Consider the following 26,463-nt stretch of genomic DNA (forward strand, 5'->3'; position numbering starts at 1 on the left):
TGGAGAAGAAGCAGCCGAGTTAAAAGCATTATTACAAAAATATGATGAATTATTCTCCGCCCTACCAGGAAGAACAAGTGTTATTGAGTGCAAGTTAGAATGCACCACGCACGCTCCAGTGTACGTCGCACAATACCCATTGCCACTCGCGGTTCAATAGTCCATTGAGAAGGAAGTTGACGAAATGTTACGCCAAGGCATCATTGAGAGGTCTACATCAGCCTACAACACGCCCCTGGTCGTAAAGAAATCAGATGTCTCTAATGGGCTTTGTGTAGAATTCAGGAGGATAATCAGCGTATTAGTGTCTGCTTTTGAGCCAATACGAAGCGTGGACCTCGTTTTTGCAAAAGTGGCAAGAAAACAGTTCTTTACAAAGCTTGACTTAGTGAAAAAATACTGGCATATACTTATGGAGGAGTCATCCAAAGAAAACATGGCATTTTCAAGTACAAATGGGCTATTTCAATTCAAATACAAGACATTTTTGCTAAAAACAGCCACTGCAGTATTTACGAAACTCATAAGAAGAGTACTTCACGGTCTGGGAAGTGTGGAACATTGTATTGATGATATTTTGCTGGCGACAGACACTTGGGAAGAGGACCCGGAAGCATTAGAATTATTTGATAGGTTACAGGAAGCCAAAGCGACCATCAAGCCAACTAAGTGTGAATTTTCTTTTCACGCGGTGTCATTTTTGGGACACAAGTTACGCATGGGACGCATTTCGACGAAAGAGGAAATACTAGAGAAGATTCATGAAGCAAACCCACCGAAGAACAAGAAAGTACAGTCTTTTTTGGGATTGGCGGGGTTCTACAGGGATTTCATTCCACATTATGCGGAGTGAGCTGATCCTCTAGTGGAATTAACAAAGAAAGGTGCAAGCAGTTCAGTGAAATGGACAAAGGTGCAAGAGGACGCATTTGAAACACTCAAGCAGCACATGGCCAATCCTCCCATTATGTTTGCGCCCACCTTAGAAAGCGAGCTTATTATGCGCACAGATGCATCAGAGAAAGCGCTTCGGGCGTTGTTGCTACAAGAAAAAGACAATATGGTATATCCGGTATTCTATGCAAGCAAATGATTGATTGAACTGTGGAAAAATAATGTTTAACTCTCGTATGGGCAGTCAAACGGTTTCAAGTATACCTGTATGGAAAACATTTTAGGTGGAGACAGATCACCAACCCTTTGAGTCTTAAACAAAGCAAAGTTGACTAATTCCAGAGTGATAAGATGGAGCTTTACGCTTAAAGAATATAGCTTCCATGTAGAATACATCAAAAGAAGAGAAAATGTTGGAGCAGATTTTCTTAATATTACTTCATAGTACACGGCCTGACAAGTTTTATGCCAGTTTACTCTATCAGTGTTGTGGTATAGTGGCATAGGAGTGTTCTACAATTACATTTTGTGTGCAATAGTGAACTCGATGATAGGTACAATGCAGTGAGTAAGTAAAGTGAAGTGTGGGGGAGGAATCCAGCGTTGTAAATGACAAAAATGGTGCAATACATCAAGTGTTAACGTTGGACTGACATATGAAGACGGCGGAAATATCCAAGACAAGGAAAAAGAAGCAGGTTTCCACAGGGAAAAGCTCTTGCAGGTGGGCATATGTCATGAGCCAATAAGGCCGGTGGAGCGCGGAGACGGCGGCAGCAGCAGTGGACGCTGCTCTTCAGCTGCCGCGGCCGCGACTCGCGCGCTCAGCGAGCACTGCACCGGAGACCGCACAGCTACAGGCTGACGGAGCCGTCCCCCGGATACCGGCGGTTACGATCCGTAGGCTAAAAGGAGTCGACTGGGCGATCCAGTCGCCTCGGTTACCCCACTACTCTGACTTTACCGGTCAACCATGGGCCGAACGTTGGACGCAGTGGCATTTGTGTCGGCGGCGGCCAGCGGAGGGGGCCCGGTTTCCGGAAAGCGCGCGGCGAGCGCCTCAGGTCGTCGACGCGTGAGAGGGAGGCGCAGAGACGATCGCTCTTGAGCAAACCACAAAAAGGACTGGGCCGGCAAGCGGCCGTTTAATGCACGAAGACTTCCCTGCCAGATTTCACCACCTTATTGGTAGAAATCAAACACATGACCGAAATGGGGTGCGCCATCTAGCCAAACTACACCACAACATGATTGAACAGTTAACAGGAGATCTCTCACAGGGAGACAGTATACCACATTATCCCCCTTTGGAAAGAACAGTAACTATTCAGTGAAACGCACGCACGAAGCGCACGTGCTTAAAGCCAAAAATAATTTCTGTCCGTCCACCCCCCCCCCTCCCCAAGTTCACCACAAGCGTACTAGTCTTTGGAGGCACAAGAACACAGACAGTAATTGACGCACCAGTGTCCAGGCGCTTCCAGTGCGTCTGGCACTTCACAAAGAAATATGAACGTGTAACACTGCACTGCAGGCTATTCAACACAGAACCCGATAAGCAACACAGGGTACAAGCCTCACTGCACCCCACCTGCAAAAAAATACAATGTACATCTGTATTGAACAAAGCAACACATGACCTATCTCTGTAATGTCATGGCGAAGCTCTCGCCGTGGCACTTCAGGGATGGCACTACGCCCTACACCAAAAGGGACACTAAAGCGAAACAATAAATCAGTTTAGACTAATGAATCATTGTTTGAGAACCCTGCAGGCAGTCCTTTCAAAAGAATAGCTTGATTATTAGATGAGAAAATGAAGGTCCAAGCATCAGTATTGAATTTCGCGCCGAAACTCTAGCGCCGGTACGTCAGCGTGACGTCAGCGATTCCAATGTATGTTTTCGCATATGAGCCACGTTGGCTGAATAAAGGTTCCTGAAACTTGTCATGTTTAATATTTGGTTCCTTTAGAACACAATGTAGTCAATCTGTACCGCTATATATAATTAGTAGGCCCTAGAAGGTGCCATCAAAATCCTAGACGTCACAGCCACCAGGTGGAGGAACTTAAGTAGGATCACCACCCGTATTTCGTTCTTGCGCTTTTTCCGGCTTACCAAGCGTCTTATCGCTGTAAGAGTGGTGTTTTTGGTGTTGTAGAACGGTAATTTAGAACGGTAAAGAAATCTTTTCCCACCTGAGTGTCCCTTTAAGAAACAAAATCATCGAGCCACGGAGGCCGTTTCTCGCTACGATGAGGACGTGTGCGTACCTCAGATGAGCTTTGGTGGTTGCGACGCGTACCGGTCTGCCTTGAAGACCCAGTCGTCCCACTGTTGTTTCCCCCCCCCCCCCCTGGTTTGACATTTGAATTTTGGTGTCGCACAAAGCTGAAGAGAGTCGTTCAGGAAGCTCCTCTCGACGTCCCAAGAAGTCCTGGGAGGCTACCTACTCCCCCACGGAATCAGAGACGACTGCTGACTGTGAAGACTCGGAAGTCATACAGTCGGATGAACTACTTAGCTGATCCTTATTACTATAAGGCGATGTAACTGTAGACGAGTCATCGAGATGACTATCCATGTTTGAATATGAGTACAAAAAGTATTTGCCACTTGTAGATGATGTATTATCTTCTGAATCCTTTACTACAAGGGTTAACTTAGACGGATTCCTCGACTTTCCACCACTGAGTACAAAAGTAGATAGTCCTATCTGGGCCTCAACTCTACGAAGATTACTCTATTTCAAAAATCCTTTCCTATTAAACCTTATTTTGACGGTGTCTCCCACCTTGATACGAGTTACCTGAGCACCTCTACGTTTTTCTACATACTTTTTAGTCTGCCACTGTTTCTACGAGACCCTTTCTCGAACTTGAGGCAGAAAACTGTCCCGTTCTGCTGGATGACTACAAAACCTAAAGTTGCTAATATCTATCTTTGAACGAGGTTGACGACCATGAAGTAGGCAACCTTCGGAGAGACCCGTTGTAGCATGTGGCCTATTCCCATAGGAACGCAAGAATTCTGTAATGCTTTTCGAAGCATCTCGACCTTCAAGCCTGGCTACCTGCAAATGTTCCTTAATGACTCGTTTGAACCTTTCTATTTGACCGTTTTTCTGAGGATATTATATTTGAGGGAAAAAAATGAGCGATTCCCTTTTCATTTAGGTAATCTTGGAATTGTTTTCAGACAAACTGCGGACCACTGTCCGTAACTATGGAGTCTGTTAACCCTTCACGGCCGAAAGCCCAGTCAAGAAGCTTAATGACATCATCTGTTGAGATGGAATTAGTACCAAGTACTTCTGGGCCACTTTGAGTAATAATCAACTAAAATGACTAGATACCTATGGTAGGACATGTTTATTGGCCCAATTATCTCCATTCCCAATTTCCGCCAAGGCCCGTTTGGTCATTCGACAGGCTGTAATGGAGCTACATGAGGCTTTGCAGACTTGTCTGCCAGCTGACGTACATGAGAATGATTTACATACTGTTCTACAGTACTATCCATCTGAGGCCACCAACATCGTTCACGGAGAAGCTGCTTGGTACGTACTAAGCCCTGATGATTTTCATGTGCCAACTGAAGAAATGTAGGTACTAGAACACTGGGTATTACCACCAGACCACCACGCATGAATAATGCATCCACAAAAGGCAATTCTTCATTTGCATGAAAATAAGCTATTAAACCATTGAATATGTTTTTCTTATAAGGCCAACTGTCTGACAGGTATTTAATGATTTTCTGAAGAGCTTCATCTGTACTCGTTGCAAGTTGCACTGTTTCCTTGTCAACGACCGGTGTAACGAGATATTATCTCTTCATACTGAATTACATTACGAGAATACTGTACTGGAAGTCTAGACAAGGCATCAGCTACTATATTTTCTGATCCTTTGCAATATTCAATCTGAAAGTTGAAATACAGAAGCCTGGCTGACCATCTCGAAATGCGAAGAGGTCGACGACCTGAGTCATCAGCGGCCAATAATGTAACTACAGCTTGATGGTCACTTCTAAGAGTGAAACGTCTACCCCAGAGGTAAACGTGCCATTTTTCGCCTGCCACCAGACATGCTAGAGCTTCACTCTCGCCTGCAGGATACTTTCTGCAACCGACAGAGTTCTAGACGCAAATGCTACAGTTTCAAGCTTAGAACCATACTGTTGTAACACAGCACCAACACCAACATCATATGCATCAATCGTGACTACTACAGGCAATTCAGCATTGAAGACCCTAATGATAGAAGAACTTGTAAGACGAGCTTTCAACTGATTGAAGCTGTGCTGGGCATCATCAGACCAAGCAAAACTTTACCCTTGCCTGAGCATGACGCAAAGCGGTTCTACCAGTTCCGCGTAATGATCAATGAACTTGGCGTAATAACTAGCTAATGCTAAAAAGGATTGCAATGACTTAATATTTGTAGGAGCAGGCGCATTCAGAATTTATTTTACCTTGCTCTCCATAGGCGAAATGACTTCAGCTGAAATCCTCTGGCCCAGAGAAGCCAGTTCTCTAACTGAGAAGAAACATTTTTCATTTAGTTTCATACCACTGTTCGAAATGCAAACTAGGACTTCTCTCAAGTTAGCATCATGTTCAGGTTTTGTCTGACCCCATAACCAAAATGTTATCAACGTAAGAGACAACATTCTTACAACTTTTCAAAACCCAGGACTTGTTGGGACGTCGAGAGCAGCTTCCTGGGCAACTTTCTTGAGCATTGTGCGACACCAACATTGAAATGTCAAACCAGGGGGAGGGAAATAATAGTGGGACGACTGGGTCTTCAAAGTCGACCGATAAACGTCGCAACCACCAATGTTCGTCTGAGGTACGCACATTTGCTCATCGTAGCAAGAAACGGCTTCCGTGGCTCGGTGATTTTGTTTCTGAAGTGTAGGACGTAGGGCCATCTCTGAAGTGCCACGGCTAGGGGCCTCGCCGTGATATCACAGAGATTGGTCATGTTTTGTTCAATACAGATGTACAATGTATTTTTCTTCAGGTGTGGTGCAGTGAGACTTGTACCCTGTGTTGCTTGGAGAAATTTTCTAAAGTCCACTGTTGTTTTTGACTGCGTGCTGTCTACCAACATGATTTCTAAATGTTCGGCGGTCATCAATGACACAGATGCTCCAGTGTCCACCAGCAGTCGTATGGAGACGCCGCTAACTGCGAACGGAACTTCCAAATCGTTTTTTAGTTTCAAAAGTGCTTACCGTCTAGACAGGCGTGGATGGCTGCGCTGCGGAAGTTGATGAAGACAGGCTTCTATTGAGCACCCAATTTCTTCCGCCTTGCCCAAGGAAAGGTTTTCACCATGGGCTAACAGCTTCTCGCGAACGCTGGCGTTCGCTACTCCATGGATAATCTGATCTCCGACGCGCTCGTTTCAAGTCGTGCCGAAATTGCACTGGACTGCCTTTTCCTTTAATGCCGTAACGAATTCTCCCTAAAACTGCTTTCTGTTCGTAAATTCGTGCAATACATTCGCTGACGCGGCGAACAGCCAGTAAAGACGCTGCACGAGTTTCTGGAATTTCGACGCGGCCAGAACCGTATCGGGTGACGCTGACGCTACTTCAGTCGATTGTCTTGCTGCTTCCTGCTCCTCCTCTGCGAAGTACTTGTGTTGTCCTTCTCGTACGAGAACGCTGACGAGCGCGGACACTCGCCGCGCGTCCGTCCAGTCGCCACCGCCGGCCGCTTCAAGGTGGGCCTGGAATTTTTTTTTCCATCGGTACCATGGAATAGACGGCGGGCCAGGCAACTCCAGGAAGACAGGCAGGTTCATAGCGAAGGAAGCCATGCCAGGTAGGAGTGCAGGAGACAAGCCGGAGCCCGAGGCAGCAACAGAGCAGGCAAGAATAAAGGGGTCGAAGAAGGCTTAGGCGCTGGAGCCTCGCGACGCCAAGTGCGTCGTCGGCGTTTACATGCCATGCGGACACGGGAAGAAACGCTTCACTCAGGAGTTCGTTGATCCCCCGGAGCTTAAGTCGGAACTGGAGCGGGGATCCCATCCACGTCGCCAAAAAGTTGTGTCGGCAGCGGCAGGCGGCGGGGGCCCGGAGTCCGGAGAGCGCTCGGCGAGCGCCCGACGACGCCGACGCGTGCGAGGGAGGCGCAGAGACGACCGCTCTTGAGCAAATTACATAAAGGACTGGGCCATAGAATAAAGAACAACTTTAGAGAAGGGAAACTGTACCTTTGGCAGTGGTTCGAAAATAAGCAGCGGCAGCGCATGGAACTTACCTAGGTGGACGCCAGATGACGCTGCTAAAACAGGAAGCGGAAATGCGCGTCTTTTTTTTTAGAGCATTATCAAATATGGCCGCTTTTCGCCCGTCGTGTACGCTTGTATCCGCTCGTACGCGCCGTATTCGCCCCGCCGGCTATGCGGCATGCCTCGATACCTCGGCTGCCGCGCAGCCGGTGCGTTGTAAATGCCTGGAGACCAAAGAGCCTCTACTGACGCCCATACAAACAAGCCACAAGTGAGTGAAAAGAACGTGCGACTTTATTGGCAGAAGACAAGCACTGTACATTCACGTGCAATGGTAGAAATAAAATGTGTATGTCGAGATACGCTGGAATCTTTGACGCGAGCTCATAAACGGCTCGCCGTTGTCACACATGGCGGTCTAGTAACGAGCGACAACCAGCGGCGCAAGCAGATTGGACAGAGTGTCCCGCCTGTTTGCAGCGGCAGTCGCCGTTAAAGATGAGCAACTTGCATTGCGAAGCAATCGGGTGAACAAGGCATCTGCTGCCGCAGCCAACATAGCGACATGGACTACTCGGCATTTTAGCCTTAACTCCTTTCCAACCTGCACGTTACTAATGCGGCCGCATGGACTACTCGACATTTTAGCCTTAACTCCTTTCCAACCTGAACGTTACTAATGCGGCCGCTAATGCACGTTACAAGTGCGGCCGCTAATGTGTGGCTCGCACTTGGTGTCCCACATTGTATCAATATGGACAAGTCGCTTTCGTGGGCATCACCTTCATCAGCCACTTTTGCGGGCCTTTGCACCCAACTTCACACACGTCGAACCATGTAAGGACGTATGCCGGTCTCCGTTCGTGCTTAATCGCGGCCGAGAAAGGCAACAGGCACAATTTGCCCATGGCTGCAGCAGGAAAGGCTGAACGGGAAGCACGAATCACGGTGTGCAAATTTGGAGTCCATGTCGCTGTGCAGGTTGCAGGAGCAAATGCTTACTTCGAGAAACTGCTTTCCAATGCAACTGACCAGGCCGCCACATCCGATAAGTATAACACGGCGACCGTAACCAAGTGAGATAACAGCAAAAATAAACGGCAATCATTCACCACATAGTGTTCAGACAATACATTATACATTGGCTACGAACCATATGACAACAGTGAGCATTCACATACACGGGTCTCTTAGGATACATTCAGCCGCCTACTTACAGGCATAAAACTTGCTTTCGTCGCATGTGGTGGTCTGGTAACGAGCGACAACCAGCAGCAGAAACAGATTGGACAGTGTGGCCCACGTGTTTGCAGGGACAGTCGCCATGAATGATGAGCAACTTGCACTGCGAAATAATCGGGTGACGCAGGCATCTGTTGCTGCAGCCTACACAGCTACATGGACTACCCGGCATTTTAGCGTTGACTTCTTTCCAACCTGCACATTTCTTTTCTTTCGGGGGCCGCTAATGTGTGGCTCACACTTGGTGTCCCACATTGTCTCAATATGGACAGGTCGCTTTCGCGGGCATCACCTTCATCAGCCACTTTTGCGAGCCTTTCCACCCAATTTCATACACGTCGGACCATGTAAGCACTTGTGCTAGTCTCCGTTCGTGCTTAATTGCAGCCGGGAAAGGCCACAGACACAATTTGTCCATGGCTGCAGCAGGAATGGCTGAACAGGGAGCACGAATCACGGTGTGTGTAAATTAGGAGCCACTGTCGCTGTGTGGCCTGGAGGAGCAAATGCTTACTTCAAGAGACTGCTTCCCAATGCAACTGACCTGGCTGCCATATTCGAAAAACATAACACGGCGACCGTAACCAAGTAAGATGACAGCGAAATTAAGCATCAATTTAAAAAATTAAATTATGGGGTTTAACGTGCCGAAACTACTTTCCGATTATGAGGCATGCCGTAGTGGAGGACTCCAGAAATTTCGACCACCTGGGGTTCTTTAACGTGCACCGAAATCTAAGTACATGGGTATTTTCGCATTTCACTTCCTTCGAAATGCGGCCGCGGCTGCCGGGATTCGATCCCGCGACCTCGTGCTCGGCAGCCCAACACGATAGCCACTGAGCAACCACGGCGGGTGAAGCAGCAATCAATCAATGCATGAGGTTCAGAGAATACATTATACATTGGCTACGAACCATATAGCAACAGTGAGCATTCACATACATGGGTCTCTTAGGATACATTCAGCCGCCTACTTACAGGCATAATGCTTGCCTTCGTCACATGTGGTGGTCTGGTAACGAGCGACAGCCAGCAGTAGAAACAGATTGGACAGAGCATTGCACCTGTTTTAACCGACAGTTGCCGTTGAAGATGAGCAACTTCCATTGCGAAGCAATCAGGTGACGCAGGCATCTGCTGCCGCTTCCAACACAGCGAAATGGACAATCCGGCATTTTAGCGTTAACTCCTTTCCAACCTGCACGTTTCTTTTTTGTCGAGGGCCGCTAATGTGTGGCTCACATTTGGTGTCCCACTTTGTCTCAATATGGACAAGTCGCTTTCGTGAGCATCACCTTCGGCAGCCATTTTTGCGGGCCTTTCCACCCATGTGACTATCAACTTCAAACACGTCGGACCATGTAAGCACATGTGCTGGTCTCCGTTCTGAACAAATCTTGGCCTAGGCAGGCCACAAGTACAATTTGCCTATGGCTGTGGCAGGAAAGAACGAACGGGAGCACCAGTTACGGTGCGTGTATACTGGGAGTCTATGTCGCTGTGCGGACTGGAGGAGCAAATGCTTACCTCGAGAGACTCTTACCAATGCAACTGACCAGGCCCCCACATCTTAGAAATGTAACACGGCGACCACAACCAAGTGGGGAAGCAAAACCAGATTCTGCAATCGATCATTCAGTGTAGCTTGCGCAAAGACCCAGGCTATCGAGGAAGATGAGCAATCATCAACGAGACTAGGAATATGGAAAATGAGAAAGCTTGCATTCAAGAGAGAAGCCACTCTGCTCTGCAAGCATTGAAGCCCAAAAACATCAAGAAAAGTAAAATGGTCCATAGCAAATGGTGCGTAGGTTAATGCAAGACACATGTCGATGTTGCATCAGCTATTTCAGGAGGAATTGTGCATGACAACATACACTAAAATGTACTGCTACAGAATGTTATGGTACTAGACAGTGACTGGTATTAAGTATCAGCGAAGAATCGGTTGACCTCTATGTTTGGATGAGGATGAATTATCTCTAACGAGAATGGGCAATGAAGAAGCTTGCATTTATAGAAGAAAAATTACACTTGGCACAAATGGAATTGACATGGCCAGGAAGCTGATTAAGGGCAAACTGATGGAGCTCTTTTGGCCAGCGTCGTCCGTGCTTGATAAGAAGTTGCAGGTGCATCTGAAGACGAAGAATTTCTATAAAGTCCTTTCTGAGTTACCTGGATGACTCAGCCAATTTGTCCATGCTGGTGGAATGGTAGCTGAAGCTCTTTTCAGTCTTGACACAGTGATCTGCAGACTTGATATCTCATGCAAATTCTTCTGCATGCTCTTCTTTGTTCGTGGTGTAAAAGTCTTGCAAATTCGGCTCCAGCCCATTTCTGTTGGTGTGGATAGGAGCTCCTGTGATGACCAAGATATGCTTGGCATGGACTCTGTTGGGGCAGAACGGTGACACATGAGATACAGCACAGATTAGCCAAACTCTTCTGTGTTTTGTTTTATGTTCGAACCAATTATACTGAACCATAAATATGAACAAACATTCATATCTGCTGCAAACAGCAAGCCAATACAGCATATATGAAACATATTTATTTCGGAACCATGTGTTGCTTACCTTGTAGTAGTAGCCAACGTTCACACAATGACCTTGTTGTAGCAGGCAGCAGCTTCTGTTTAGTGCGTGGAGTGTGTTGCTTTATACTGGTGCCGTCCTCATTGCTGCATGTCTGGAACAGAAATTTTGACTGAATCAGAAATCGAAAAAGCAAAATTTTGCAATATGAAATGCAAAAAGGTCTGACATATATATTGTAATGGTTTGCAACTACAGAACACATGCAAATGTACCCTGTCTGTTCTAGGGTGCTTAAGCCGCACGTCAAATAAATACTTCTATTGTCCATAAATTTATGTCTGCCTAACTATACAATGCATGTAAACAGCTTAAGTATTATAAGATCAGAAATGAGTACATTTGTGCGTTCATTTATACACTCGAAGAGATCACACTGCTGGCTCCACAAGCAAATGCATGAAAGTCATGAAGCTATTAAAACTGATGCATTATTTTTCTCCACGGACGTGATGCACCGCTTCACTACTGCAAAAATAAATGCCCTACGGTAAACCAAACTGAACAGCAAGAACACTTGAAACCAACAAATGCGAAATACGAGTGAATTATCAGGCTTGCAACTGTTTAATGCATTAAATTGTGTACATTCACATCATGTTACCAAATAATTATTCGGTTTTGTGGACGAAAGAAGTTGCCGGCGGACTCAAAAAAAAGTTTTATGTGTATATTGTAGGCTACCCAGTCACCTATGGCCACGGTTACAATAAGATGAAAAATGAGACGCGCGTTCCGATATCGCTCTTTCTTTCCCGATTGTGTGTGTATAACGACAGCCTCGCAAGTAACGGTTTATTTAGGAAGCAGCAACGGAGGATCTCAACATCCATATGTTGTGCAGGATCTAGTTCGTTAACTTGTTTCCGCCTGTAAGTTAATGAGACGAATATTATATAACGATTCAAGCAGCGGTGTTAAACGACTCACCGTTATTGCCGTTGTCAGCCGCACCAGAATCCAGCTCCCGTTCCGATGCAGACGTGTTCCGAATGGCTCACGACCGATACCCAACTTTCGGGATTACATGTCCGCTTGCAAACACGTCACTTCACCCCAGGTTAAGTAACGCGAGACATCGAAGCGCAATAAACTAGTTTTAGCAAAAAAGAAGGAACCAGTCTGAGTGCACGAACGAATGAATCCGTGCCGCCATGCACTCGAAAATACCGGTAAAAACTTTAAATCCAGGCCAGAGGTCACGTGAAAGATCGATGATGCTGAACGCTAATTGCGTTTATAGTGACAAACAAACAAACTTACTTACAAAGAGTACAATATCTAATTGGCAATGATAATTTCGCCCTCTTTCTTATGTAATAAAAATGCTTCGGTAATTGTGAGAGAAAGTTTGTAAGATAAAATTGCGCTTTTTACCGCGCCTCTAACGGAAAATGTTCAAACTAACGTAAGCATCCTGAAGTGATTCTACTATGGTTGTTTTGTTAGCAGCAGCGCGCGGTCGATTTTTTCGCCCTCTGTGGCCATTTGTTGAACTTGAGAGTGTACGGGGCCTGACTGGGCTGGCAAGCGGCCGTTTAAAACATGAAGACTTCCCTGCCAGATGTCACCACCTTTGGTTGAAGCGAAACACATGACCGAAAGGGGATGCGCCATCTAGCTAAACTCGACCACAACATGATTGAACAGTTACAAGGAAATCTCTCAGAGGGAGACACTATACCACAACATCAAGTCCACGACGCATCGGCGGGCCCAATGACGTCTCGTCAAAAGCAGCGACAACTAGGCGACGCGGCTACGTCGATGGACATGATGTATATATTTTGAACTTCATAACACGTCGTGTGTAGGGACTTCATACAACATTCTCAATTAACTCGCTTTGTGGAGAGTTTGTCGTTTATTAGGTTTCTTGCGATTGGGTTTGTAAGGCGTGCTTTCTTGACATATATGTATTTTTCTTATGCTCACGCCCGATAAAGGCCTTTAGTAACTGAAACGTTCCTTGCGTCGTGATTACCACCATGTGACTTCGACATATGTAAATTCTACTTCGCCCTGCTATCTGCTAGCCCCCTCGTTAGCTCAGATGGTAGAGCAGCTGTCTCGGAAAAGCGATGGTCCAGGGTTCGAGTCCCGGAGCCGAACAAATTTTTCTTCAACTGCCAGGCTTTTCTTAGGGGAAGCCATATGGGTTTCCTTAGTAGCAATTGCTACGATTGGGTGGACGTCTCATTTTTCCTTTATTACTTTCTTCCCTCCACCTTGCGGGTTTCCGCCGGTATATTACGTCAAACCCGTGGTTGTAAAAATTGATCCTGAATTCGCTCTACGGCGTGCTTCATAAATATAGCGTGGTTTTGGCACGTAAAGCCAATAAATGTTTTATAGTTCAGAGTTTCTTGCCAACGAATTCAATAAAGCATTTATTAGCGAAAAAAAAACGAGAACGCGTATATCAGTCGTGCATCTATGTTCCGGCGCAGGAAGGGCCAAACGTTTTTAGATAGCATGCTGTGATTTTGTTGAACGTATGCATGGTAAGGTGTCTGCGATGTTCATGACCTCTCATACGTGGTGTTGTATGTGCCCCTTTTCTGAATCTTTATATGTATGCTCTATGCTCTGAATTAACTTTAGTTGCGGGTTAGTCCTATGTCTACTTCCTTTGTTCCGTCTGAGGTGCGAGCTTGTTAACCTGCAAGCTGTTGAATATCATGTGCTGCCGCATCAATAATAGAGGAACAAAAGCAGCGCTCCGAGACGGGACAAAACAAACAGCCGTGTGCTTTTGTCCTACGTTGCAGCGTCGTCTTATAAAACTTATTTATGAACCGACTAGTCCGTCTACCTATTCATTATAGGTCTCTGTGTTTTAGAGGTACTTGTGAGCCGACATTATATGTGCAGGATTTATGTCATGATTTATTATTTGATTGCACAGAACAGTCGCAGACACAGCTTTGTCGCCCAACACTCAGCGTCCGTTATTCGACGAGATACTTGCGTGCAGGCGAAGAAAGCTTCGCTTCACGAGCAGAGAAATATTCTGTAAATGAGACTTCTGAGACTGCAGTCGCTCCAAACACTGGGTCTTGAGTCAATTTCCGGATACCTTCGACAGTGCCGCAATATCTAAGGTGTTTGTCAACTGCAGAAGGTGGTGACTGGAAATACGGGTAGCGGTAGACAATGTACTTCAATGTCGTCACGAAGCCATCGGTGCACATTTCGTGATGTACATTGTAGCTGTTCGTGTGGTATACAATAAAATATCTCTTCGTTTCTGTCATTTAGCGCCGTGGAATGTCGCACTGTGCTCTCAAAATCATTCGGCCCGCCACATTGAAAACTCTTCGATACTTGTTTACGCAGCACTTGTCCAAGTTCACCGGCGTGGTTTCGGCATTCAGCAGCTTCTTCAGCGACTACGCGAAGTCACGGATTGATGATTACGCCGTGTGCAACTACAAGGTAACTGTTTGAAGGTTATGAAGCGAGGACAGTGCGCATCTAGAATGGTTTTATATACGGTCCATGTGCAAGGAATTGCCTTCCAACAATCTGTTCAACGCGCATTGACGAATGGACATTTGAAAAACCGTAAAATGCTATGTAAAACGCGCTTCTCTTCATCAGGTCACTGTCAATCCTTGTGCATCCTCACACATTCGCTCAAAAGTACTTTTTCGCAGAAAGCACACTATTTCATTAATGAGTAATGCGAAAATGTGAATTCTTACGCATTCATTTATTTAGCTTCCGAAGATACTGGCAAGCTCAGCATCTTATACTCATCCTGTGCAACCATCTTGTAATATCGATTTCTGCTGCGACATTATTTTATTATTATGAGCGTGTACTGTGTATATCATTTCATTTATTATACCCTCACGACCACAAGGTATTACAGAGGGGAGTGGGGTAAAAAGAAAGTTACAAAAAAAGGCAGCAAGTGACGTAGTCAGACATGTGAAGCCCGAATCGAGGGTGTCGATTATGGCTGTACGAAATGGCGCATGGTCTTCAATAGCGATCAACGCACCAGGATGGTGATTCCATTCTTGACACGTCCTCGGAAGAAAAGACTCATGACAAGCTCTAGTGCGACACTGCAAAACTCCAACTTTGTGATGATGATCAATGCGAGGAGATATGTAGGTTGGGGATGAAATAAGATTATCGCGCAGATATGAATTATGGAAGTATATTTTATGAAACAGAGCTAGGCGAGAGCATTCGCGACGAGCAGAAAGCGGTGGAAGTTGCAGGATGTTTTTCATGGAAGCTACGCTTGCTGCATGGTTACAATTGCTTAAGATGAAACGCGAGGCATTGTTTCGAACACGTTCGAGAGACTGGGATAGTGTCTCAGCATAAGGGTCCTAAATTGATGAAGCGTATTCCATTTTATTTCTAATTAGTGTCTTGTACAAAATTAACTGTAATGATGACGGAGCGGAAGAAAAGCTTCGACGGATATACCTAACATGCGATTACTTTTATTCATAACGCTGTCGATGTGTAATGACCAGGAAAGGGTATTTTTTATATATTTATTACAAATATCTACAGCGCCCGAGTTGGGCATTATCGTAGGGGGGTTAATACAAACATAAAAGTCAACTTCGCGAACAACGGCATTATATCATCTGTGGTATTAGAAATACAATAATCGTAATTAGTAAAGAAAAACAACACATTCAATACCAACAACATCCGATTATGAAATTTGTTACACAATGCATAAAATGGCACACTGGAAATATTGTCTAAAACAGATTCACGTAAAGTTCTCTATGGCAGATGAAAAATTGGGTGCAGACACTATCTCATCTGGGAGCGAATTCCGCTCTGCAGCTGTTCGCGGAAAGAATGAAAACTTATATACATTAATACGACTTTGGTAGGCCCTTATTTTCTTGGAATTGTCGCGTCTTTAGATTGATAATGGGGTGGTTTTAAATATATGTTCTTATCGATTCCTGTGTTACCGCTGTTAACGTTGTGTAAAGGCTTTAACCTGATTATATTTCTGTGTGTGGACAGCAACTTCCATCCTACATTTTCCCTGATTTGCGAACCTCTATTTTTATAGTCGTAGATGCGCGTGACGAACCTTGCAGCCCTTTTTTGAACACGCCCTAATTTATCTTCAAAAACCTTTGTGAAGGCGTCCCATGCTGCGCAAGCGTATTCTAACACCGGCCTAATATTTGTAATATACAAAGCTCCCTTCAATGGTTTTGGTGCATACTTGAAGTTCCTGTGGAAAAGGTGCAAAAGGCGGCAAGCTTTAGCGCTTGTTGTGTCAATGTGGGATGTCCAGTCTAATCGCGCAGTTAAAGTGACGCCCAGGTATTAGACTTCGTCAACGCATTGTACTAAAACATTATTTAGTGAGTATGAACTGGGCACCTTTTTCTTTCTGTTCGTAAATGTTGACATGATAACACTTTGCTACGTTCAAATCCATTTTCCATTTAGCACACCAGGAACAAATTTTTTCGAGACCAAACTGCAATACACTCGTATGTTCGGCACAAGACAAAGGATGGTACACAACGCAATCATCCGCATAAAGTCTGATATTTCAAACACAGCCTCCACTTAAGTCATAGATAAATATGAGGAACAGCAACGGCCCAAGGACCGACCCTTGAGGCACTGTTGATAAAACACTAACCGTTCTCGACGTTGCACCGTTCAGAACCACTTTTTGCTGCCATTTATACAAATAATCTTTAATCCAACCGTAAAGTGAATCGGGGAGGCAAAGAAATGATAGTTTGTGCAAAAGTAAGTCATGCGGGACTACATCAAACGCCTTTCGAAAATCAATAAATATAACATCATTCTCTGTACTATTGTTAAAGCCGAGTGCAACGTCATGTATGAATTCAGTAAGTTGAGTGGTACAGGATAATCCCGTGCGAAACCTATGCTGGGTCGGGATGAAAAAGTTATGGTCATGAAGATGCTTAAGACCAGAGTAAATAACATGTTCAAGTGTTTTGCAACACACAGATTTTAAAGACACCGGTCTGTAATTACTTGCCAAATCACGACGACCACATTTAAATATAGGAGTTACATTGGCCATTTTCCAGTCATTAAGTAATTTTTGAGAATTTGTTGACATGGTAAATAATTCAACCAAGATAGGAGCCATACTGTGGGAACAGCGTTTCAAGACGCGATTTGATATACCATCCGGACCATGAGCAGAATGAGGAATAATGTGGCACAACAGAGCCCTAATTCCAGCCTCATTTAGAGGTGAAATGGACACCTAGGTATTTGTAAGATGTGACTGCTTCCATGGCAGTATAATAAAGGTTATGGGTCGGAAGAGGAAGTTCACGGTGGGTTACAAGCGTGGTTTTGCACTTAGATGGGTTTAGTTTCATTAACCACAAGTCTCACCAGTTACAGACAGCGTTAATGTCGTTTTGCAGAATGTTAGTATCAGCACTGTCAGAAATGTCAAGAAGAATAACGCAATCGTCGGCAAAGAGATAAATGTTAGAAGAAATTTCATTGGGTAAGTCATTATTATAATTTAAAAAAAGGAGAGGGCCTAGCACTGATCCTTGAGGAACGCCAGATTCAACAGTGCTAAATGTAGAGAAGTGGTTATTAAATGCACCGAACTGGGATCAATGCAGAAGAAAGTGTACTAGCTATGCAAACAGATTAGGGTCAAGATTTAGCTTACTAAGATTTAAAATGAGTAGTTTGTGACGTACCTTGTCGAAAACCTTTCCAAAGTCGAAGAAAACAGTCTGCGCATGAACCTTTATCAAGAACAAAATGAAGATCGTGAGTGAACGAAAGCAGTTGTGTTTCACAGGACAAACGTTTGCGGAAGCCGTGCTGCGCGCGTGTGAATAATGAGTTATTGTCTAAGTGCTTAACTAAAGGAGAGAACAAGATATGTTCGTGTACTTTACAAGGAATGCTAGTGAGGGAAATAGGGTGGTAGTTATGAGGTGAGCATTTGTTGCCGGACTTGTGAAGCGGAACCACTTTCCCAATTCTGCCATCCGCAGGGAACTGATGGGTGTCCAAAGCTTATTGGAATATTTTCGAAAGTATTAAAGATGAGTAACCAGAAGTGTTTTTCAAAAACATTGCGGTAACCAGATCTGGGCCAGGGCTTGACGATATCTTTGGATTTTTAAGTACATTTTCTACCCCAAGTGGCTCGATTATAATAAAATCCATAGCAGTGTAATTGCAGCTATCTTGGGTGGGAAATGCAGGATCTGGACATAAAACGAAATTACTGCAGAATATGGAGTTCAAGATTCGGGGACATTCAGCGTCGAGTATTGTTGATCCAGTAGAATCAGCTAGGTTATTGTATCATCTTTGGACGGGTTTACGATGCGCCAAAACTATTTCGGGTCTTCTGTAAGTATTGTCTTCTTGAATTATACTTTTAGCGAGTTTTTACAAGTTATGTGAGCTTCGTTGGCGTCCTTGTAAGCGTCCCACTTAGATGCCAACTGACTTTTTTTGCGATGCGGTACAGGCGCTTTTTGCGATTGCTAAGCCTCTTTAGGTCGCAATTGAACCAAGGCGCCTTAGAACTCGATATTATACGCGACGGAATAAACTTATCAGTTAGTTCATGCACTTTGTTTCTGAATATGGTCCAGTTATTGTCGAGCGTGCGATCATCGAAGTTACATAAAAAGAGATGAAAGAAGTTAGATAGTTGCAAGTTCGTATCATTAACGTTTGCCTTGTCGTAGTCATATATTACCTTTTTTTTTCACAGCTGGCTTTGACAGTGGAGACGTAGCGTAAATGAAAGAACTAGATGGTCGCTTACACCAGGTATACATGAAACATCCGTAATAAGGTCAGGATAAAAGCATATATCAAGTGTAAGATATTGACAGTATCTTTGAAATTCTTGTTGGTTCAGATACTGGTTGAGTTAAAGAACATAAAGAACAAAGATCAAGAAACTTTGAACAAAACTTTGAACAAAAATTTGAACAATATGAATAAAAAGCAGGTGTATCAGAGTTCCAAATTATATTCGAGAACTTAAAGTCCCGCATTATATAACGGGTGTCTTTGGATGCAGCACAAAAAGTGTGCTTAGTGCGTCATGCAGTTCGGCAGTGAAAGAAGACGGGTAAAAGGAAGGGCGGTAACAAACAGCGAAAATAAATTTTCGATGGCCTAGGTCCGCGCAGGCGCACACTATTTGTAGGTTTCTGTGAAGGGTAACGGGGCGACAAGGCAAAGAATCGAAATGGCAAGCAGTGCGCCTCCGCCATGACCAGCCATGCGATCACAACGGATGACGTGAAAGCGGGATGTCAAAAAATTCACAGTCGTACAGCTGAGGATGCAACCACGTTTCAATTAGAGCGACAACACCGGCGCTGCAGTTGTCGACGAGACAGTTAAGTGCTTCGTGCTTGTTCATAACACTTTTTATGTTAGCAAGAAGCACTGGGACATGTGCTGCTGAAGCAACGCTACTACCCCTCACGTGTGCCTTCGTAGCAAAGGGACTGCCTGAACTGACAGCTGTAGTTGCTCCATCAGGGAGTGCGTGTTTGCTTTGCTTGACGCTGTCATTCGTTAGGTCATACAGGAAGGATTGCCTACCAATAAGAAGCTTATTAAAAGTTATCTTAAACGGGGGTGAATTGAGTTGGCGCTTACCGTAATCCGATAAGCTTTTTGTTTGCGTGCGTTGTAGCGGGCGAGAAGTCCTCAGACAAAGAAACGTTAGCTTTCAGCTTTCTGCGCGAGAAAAGTATGGTTTCCGTGACCTTAAAGTTCGTTCATTTCATCATATCGCGGGGGGGGGGGGTGAGGTACTTCCCGTCTGGAAAGGCCCCGATACGATGCGCGCGTTCAACCGACTTCGATGGCACATCCCGTTCCATCGCAGACGACGAGGCAGCGGTTGTTTTCTTTTCGGTCTGCAGCCATAATTCGCCGGGGTCAGGAATGGCATAAAAAGTCATATTGTTACGCCTTGTCCTTTTCTCCAGATAATGTAGAACGCACTATCAGGGCACCTGCTGTATTTCCAAGCTTTCCGCTCACTGTGGCCTTTTGACCAAATCACTAGAGGCATTGTCAAGCGTGTCGGATTTCTTTTTCGAGTGATTCGAGGCGATGGTAAATGTCAGCTTACTTTCAATAGCTTGTTGGCTTGTTTTACTAGCTCACCTGTTGTTCTTTATGTATTTTAGCATTTGAAGGACACAACTAATTTATTCGGACTGAAGCTCATTAACACTACTAGAAGCAACGACACCTTGGCTTGATTTTAGAGCTTTTGAAGGCCCTGGGTTTTCCTCAACATCGCCACATTGTAACAACAGCAGACTCATATTAATGCAGTCACACAAGCTATCGAAGAAAAAAAGTGGGTAGTAGAGCAGCAATAGGGAGCGATTGTCACTCCGCCTAGCGTACAAAGCCGAATTGTTACACACCTGAGGAGCGAAGAAATGATGCATATGAAACATAATACCACAAGCACTGCTTCACTGCCAACTAAGATGGTAGACCATTCGCGCGTTGCTTATGAAGAACCCGGGCATGGGTGTTTCTTCCTGTGTTGTCGTCCCAGAAGCGATGAGCTTCCTGTCCAGCAGCCAACCCTGTGAAGGCGGCTCGTAGGTCTCAGCACATCTGCTGCTGACGGAACCACGATGGTCATGATCAGCAACCGTGCAAGCGCCGGCCTGAGGGTAGATATGCAGGGGCCCAAACCGTGAAACAATCACCAGGATCAGCAACACCTGAGGGCCGAAGAATTGATGCATAAGCAGCATACTGCCACAACACTGCTCCACTGCCCACTAAAATGGTAGACCATCCGCGCGTTTCTTATGAACCCGGGCATGGGCGTTTCTTCAGAGGTCGTCGTCCCAGAAGCGATGAGCTTCCTGTCCACCAGCCAACTGTGTGAAGGCGGCACGTAGACCTCAGCACGTGTGCTGTCGACGGAACCACAATGGTCATGATCAGCAGTCGTGCACGCGCCGGCCTGAGGGTACATATCAAGGGGCACAAATGGTGAAACAATCACCAGGATCAGCAACACCTGAGGGGCGAAGACATGATGCATATAAAGCATACTGCCAGGAGCACTGCTCGACTGCCTACAAAAATAGTAGACCATCCGCGCGTTGCTTATGAAGAAGCCGGCCATGGGCGTTTCTTCCGGTGTGGTCGTCCAAGGAGCGATGAGCTTCCCGTCCAGCAGCCAACTGTGTGAAAGTGGCACCTAGGTCTCACCACGTGTGCTGTCGACGGAACCACGATGGTCATGATCAGCAGTCGTGCACGCGCCAGCCTGAGGGAAGATACGCAGGGGCGCAAGCGGTGAAACAATCACCAGAATCAGCAACACCTGAGGAGTGAAGAAATGATGCATATGAAGCATACTGCCACAGGCACTGCTCCACTGCCCACTAAAACGGTAGACCATCCGCGCGTCGCTCATGAAGAAGCCGGCCGTGGGCGTTTCTTCCGGTGTTGTCCCAGAAGCGATGAGACTCCTGTCTAACAGCCAGCAGTGTGAAGGGGACACGCCGGTCTCAGTACGTGTGCTCTCGACGGAACCACGATGGTCATGATCAGTAACCGTGCTAGCACCGGCCTGATGCTAGATATGCAGCGGCGCAAACGGTGAAACTATCACCAGGATCAGCAACACCTGAGGAGCGAAGAAATGATGCACATGAAGCATACTGCTACCAACACTGCTCCACTGCTCACTAAAAGGGCAGACCATCCGCGCGTCGCTCATGAAGAAGCCGGCCGTGGGCGTTTCCACCGGTGTTGTCCCAGAAGCGATGAGACTCCTGTCTAGCAGCCAACTGTGTGAAGGTGGCACGTAGGTCTCAGCACATGTGCTGCTGACGGAACCACGATGGTCATGACCAGCAACAATGCTAGCGCCGGCCTGATGGTAGATATGCAGCGGCGCAAAGGGTGAAACAATCACCAGGACCAGCAACACCTGAGGAGCGAAGAAATGATGCACATGAAGCATACTGCTACCAACACTGATCCACTGCCCACTGAAATGGTAGACCATCCGCGCGCAATTTGTGAAAAACCCGGGCATGGGCGTTTCTTCCGGTGTTGGCGTCCCAGATGCGATGAGCTTCCCGTCCAGCAGCCAACTGCGTGAAGGCGGCTCGTAGGTCTCAGCACATGTCCTGCTGACGGATCCACGATGGTCAAAATCAGCAATCGTGCTAGCGCCGGCCTGAGAGTAGATATGCAGCTGCGCAAACGGGGAAACAATCACCAATATCATCAACACCCGAGGAGCGAAGAAATGATGCATATGAAGCATACTGCCACCACCACTGCTCCACTGCCCACTGAAATATTAACCATCCAGGCGTTGCTTATAAAGAAGCCGGGAATGGGCGTTTCTTCTGGTGTTGTCGTCCCAGGAGCAATGAGCTTCCCGTCCAGCTGCCAGCTGTGTGAAGGTGACACGTAGGTCTCAGTACGTGTGCTGTCGACGGAACCACGATAGTCACGATCAGCAAGCGTGCTAGCGCCGGCTTGATGGTAGATATCCTGCGGCGCAAACGGGGAAACAATCGCCAGTATCAGCAACACCTGAGAAGCGAAGAAATGATGCATATGAAGCATACTGCCAGAAGCACTGCTCCACTGCCCACTAAAATGGTAGACCATCCGCACGCCGTTTGTGAAAAAGCCGGGCATGGGCGTTTCTTCGGGTGTTGGTGTCCCAGATACGATGAGCTTCCTGTCCAGCAGCCAACTGTGTGAAGGTGGCACGTAGGTCTCAGCACGTCTGCTGTCGACCGAACCACGATGGTCATGATCAGCAACCGTGCGAGCGCCGGCCTAAGGGTAGATATGCAGGGGCGGAAACGGTGAAACAATCACCAGGATCAGCAACACCTGAGGAGCGAAGAAATTATGCATATAAAGCATACTGCCACAAGCACTGCGCCACTGCTCACTAAAAGGGCAGACCATCCGCGCGTCGCTCATGAAGAAGCCGGCCGTGGGCGTTTCTTCCGGTGTTGTCGGCCCAGGAGCAATGAGCTTCCCGTCCAGCAGCCAACTGCGTAAAGGCGGCTCGTAAGTCTCAACTCATGTGCTGCTGACAAAACCACGATGATCAAGATCAGCAACAGTGCTAGCGCCGGCCTGAGGCTAGATATGCAGCTGCGCAAACGGTGAAACAATAAAGCTTAGAACGACAGAATGCTGAGCTAGTTGGTAAGGATTCATTATGCAAAATAGAAGTGAGGCGTGCAGACAGGACACAAGAGTAGAGAAGTGGACAACACGAACGCCGACCATCAACTGAAGGGAGCGCTTAGGCGAAAAATGAAAGAAGACACAAAACTCATCTGCGCATGCTCAGGAATGGTAACACCACGTGTCAATCGGGTACACGTGCTGGTCTACGTGAGAGATAACTGTTAAGGTACTTAATCTCTTCCTTATGTAAAGTAATCGAAGGCTGACTCACGCACGCACTTACACCATTATAGATATGCCATGCCTCTACCATAAGACGCGTATCTTCATTCTTATGCCTGTACAATATCGCGCATTCATCTAACTCTGGCTTGCAGTTACAATTTTGGCAATGTAGCGAAAGATTAGAAGGCGATCCACCGGTTAACGACTTTTTATGTTCCATTAGCCTCTGATTGATACACCGTCCCGTTTCCCCTATGTAGAATTGGCCGCAGCTAAGGGGAATTTTATAAACCACGCCCATATGACAGTCAGTAAAACTGTTGTTCTTATTGTGCTTCACTGAACAAATATCTGTTCGTTTTTTGCCTTTTACTCGCACCTTTTTATTCTGTACGGCAGCACATATCTTACCTAGCTTATTGGGAGCAGTAAGCTGCCTCACAAGATCCTACATGCACAATATGAGCGCCAGTTTTAATGCACAGGTCCGGCGCCTATTAGAAGCAGTTTATCCTAGTGTAGCGGTGTCCACTGTGGCTGAGCGCCTAAAGAAGTCGGTTTCGAGAGGGACGGACTTGATTACAGAAAGCAGTAATAGCAAAAAAAAAGAGTAGTGGCTATTCCGTATAATAATTCAGTGCCGCACAGGCCTAAAAAAGTTGGTAGTAGATATGATCCTAATGTTGCTTTCACTGCTCCCATTAAGCTAGGTAAGATATGCGCTGCCGTACAGAATTTAATGTCGTCCCAGGAGCGATGAGCTTCCCGTCCAGCAGCCAACTGTGTGATGGTTGCACGTAGGTCTCAGCACGTGTGCTGCCGATGGAACCACGATGGTCCTGATCAGCAATCGTGCAAGCGCCGGCCTGAGGGTAGATAGGCAGAGCCGCAAACGGGGAAATAGTCAGCAGGATCAGCAACACCTGAGGAACGAAGAAATAATGCATATGAAGCATACTGCTACAACAATGCTCCACTGCTCACTAAAAGGGTAGGCCATCCGTGCGTCGCTCATGAAGAAGCCGGCCGTGGGCGTTTCTTCCGGTGTTGTCGTCCCAGAAGCGAGGAGCCCCCTGTCCAGCTGCCAAGTGTGCGAAGGCGGCACGTAAGTCTCAGCACGTGTGCTGCCGACGGAACCATGATGGTCATGATCAGCAAACGTGCAAGCGCCGTCCTGAGGGCAGATAACAGGGGCGCAAAAAGTGAAACAATCGCCACGATCAGCAACACCTGAGGAGCGAATAAATGATGCATATGAAGCATACTGCCACCAGCACTGCTCCACTGCTCACTAAAAGACCATCCGCGCGTCGCTCATGAAGAAGGCGGCCATGGGCGTTTCTTCTGGTGTTGTCGCCCCAGAAGCGATGAGCTACCTGTCCAGCAGCCAACTGTGCGAAGGCGGCTCGTAAGTCTCAGCAGGTGTGCTGCCGACGGAACCACGATGGTAATGATCAGCAACCGTGCTAGCGCCGGCCTGAAGGTAGATAAGGAGCGGCGCAAACGGTGAAACAATCACCAGGATCAGCAACACGAGGAGCAACACCGTCCCAGGAGCGATGAGCTGCCTGTCCAGCAGCCAACTGTGTGAAGGTGGTGATTGTAACGTCTGGCATCACGGTCTTGCTGGTTAGCTATGTGAACGCGCGCGAGCTGTCTTGCTTCTTCGGCGTGCTCTTTAAAATCTGCGGCGTCAGTGTCGGAATCGCTTGATTCATGAGGAAGCATAGCATCTAGCATTGTAGTCACTTCTCGACCGTGGAGGAAACTGAATGGCGTCATTTTTGTTGTTTCTTGCCGAGACGCATTATAAGCTAACGTTACGTAGGGTAATATTTGGTCCCAGTTCTTGTGTTCCACATTGACATACATGCATAGCATGTCTGCACGAGTCTTGTTGAGGCGCTCCGTAAGTCCATTGCTTTGAGGGTGATAGGCTGTCGTCCATCTGTGTGCTGTGCCACTGAGGGTGAGTACAGTTCGCAAAAGCTCAGCCGAGAACGCGGTTCCCCTGTCGTTTACGATGGCCGCTGGAGCACCATGCCTCAGGACGATGTTTTCGGTGAAAAACTGTGTGGCCTCGTCTGCTAGGAAGTGACTTGGTTTGAGCATATCGCGTGAGGTAATCTTTCACGACTATGATCCACTATTTCCGACAGCAGATTTTGGGAATGGGCCCAAAATACCTATCCCAGTTTGTGCAACCGGTGTTTCCGGCACTGGAACGGGATGTAATGGTCCGGCAGGTTTCTTAGGTGGCACTTTTCATCGCTGACAGTCAAGGCAAGTTCGAACGTAGTGCTTCACCTGTGCTGCGAGCCGTATCCAGTAATACTTCCCTTTGATCTGTGCTAATGTTCTTGTGTAGCCTAAGTGACCTGAGGTAGCTTCATCGTGACAGGCCTGCAAAATTTCATTGCGGAGTGTTTTAGTGACGACTAGTAGATATCTCTTCCCTGTTTAAGAGAAGTTCCTCCTAAAAAGAAGACTGTTGCGTAGGGAGAATGATGACAGGTGCCTTGAGAACAATCTGGGCTAATTTGTGGTGCGGCCTTCTAAGAAATTAAATAGAGATGCAAGTTCCTGTTCCTCTTGCTGTTGTTGAGAGATGGTGGCCGCATCAACAACTCCTAAAAAGCCTGCGGATTCGTCATCATCTCCGCCTCACTACTCGATCAGCGATCTGTAAAGGCAGTCAGCGTCTAATTGCTGCCTTCCCGTTTTATAGACCACTGTCATGTCGTACTCTTGAAGCCGTAGGCTGCAGCGTGCCAAACGTGCAGATGGATCTTTCATGTTGGCCAACAGAGAGAATGGGTGTCACTTATAACTTGAAATGGACGGCCGTATATGTACGGGCGGAACTTGGTAATGGCCCATACTACAGCCAAGCATTACTTCTCTGTGGTGGAGTAGTTCGACTCGGCACGTGACAATGTTCTAATCGCGTAAGCCATGACTCGCTCAGCGCCGTCTTACCGCTGAACAAGGACGGCGCCAATACCTACGTTGCTGGCATCGGTGTGGATCATTGTCGGCGTA

General features: G+C 46.5%; 1 protein-coding gene across 1 annotated transcript in view; it reads left to right on the forward strand.

The window, feature by feature from the left end:
* Positions 1–26,463, forward strand: part of LOC139055666 (neprilysin-1-like) — a 448,216-nt gene that overhangs the window by 170,710 nt on the left and 251,043 nt on the right. The window contains exon 10 of the mRNA XM_070533195.1: positions 14,326–14,424. Coding sequence (XP_070389296.1) covers positions 14,326–14,424 — 99 coding nt within the window. The remainder of the gene's footprint in view (positions 1–14,325; positions 14,425–26,463) is intronic.

This window comes from Dermacentor albipictus, chromosome 2 (genome assembly GCF_038994185.2).
Source record: "Dermacentor albipictus isolate Rhodes 1998 colony chromosome 2, USDA_Dalb.pri_finalv2, whole genome shotgun sequence".
Classification (NCBI taxonomy): domain Eukaryota; kingdom Metazoa; phylum Arthropoda; class Arachnida; order Ixodida; family Ixodidae; genus Dermacentor; species Dermacentor albipictus.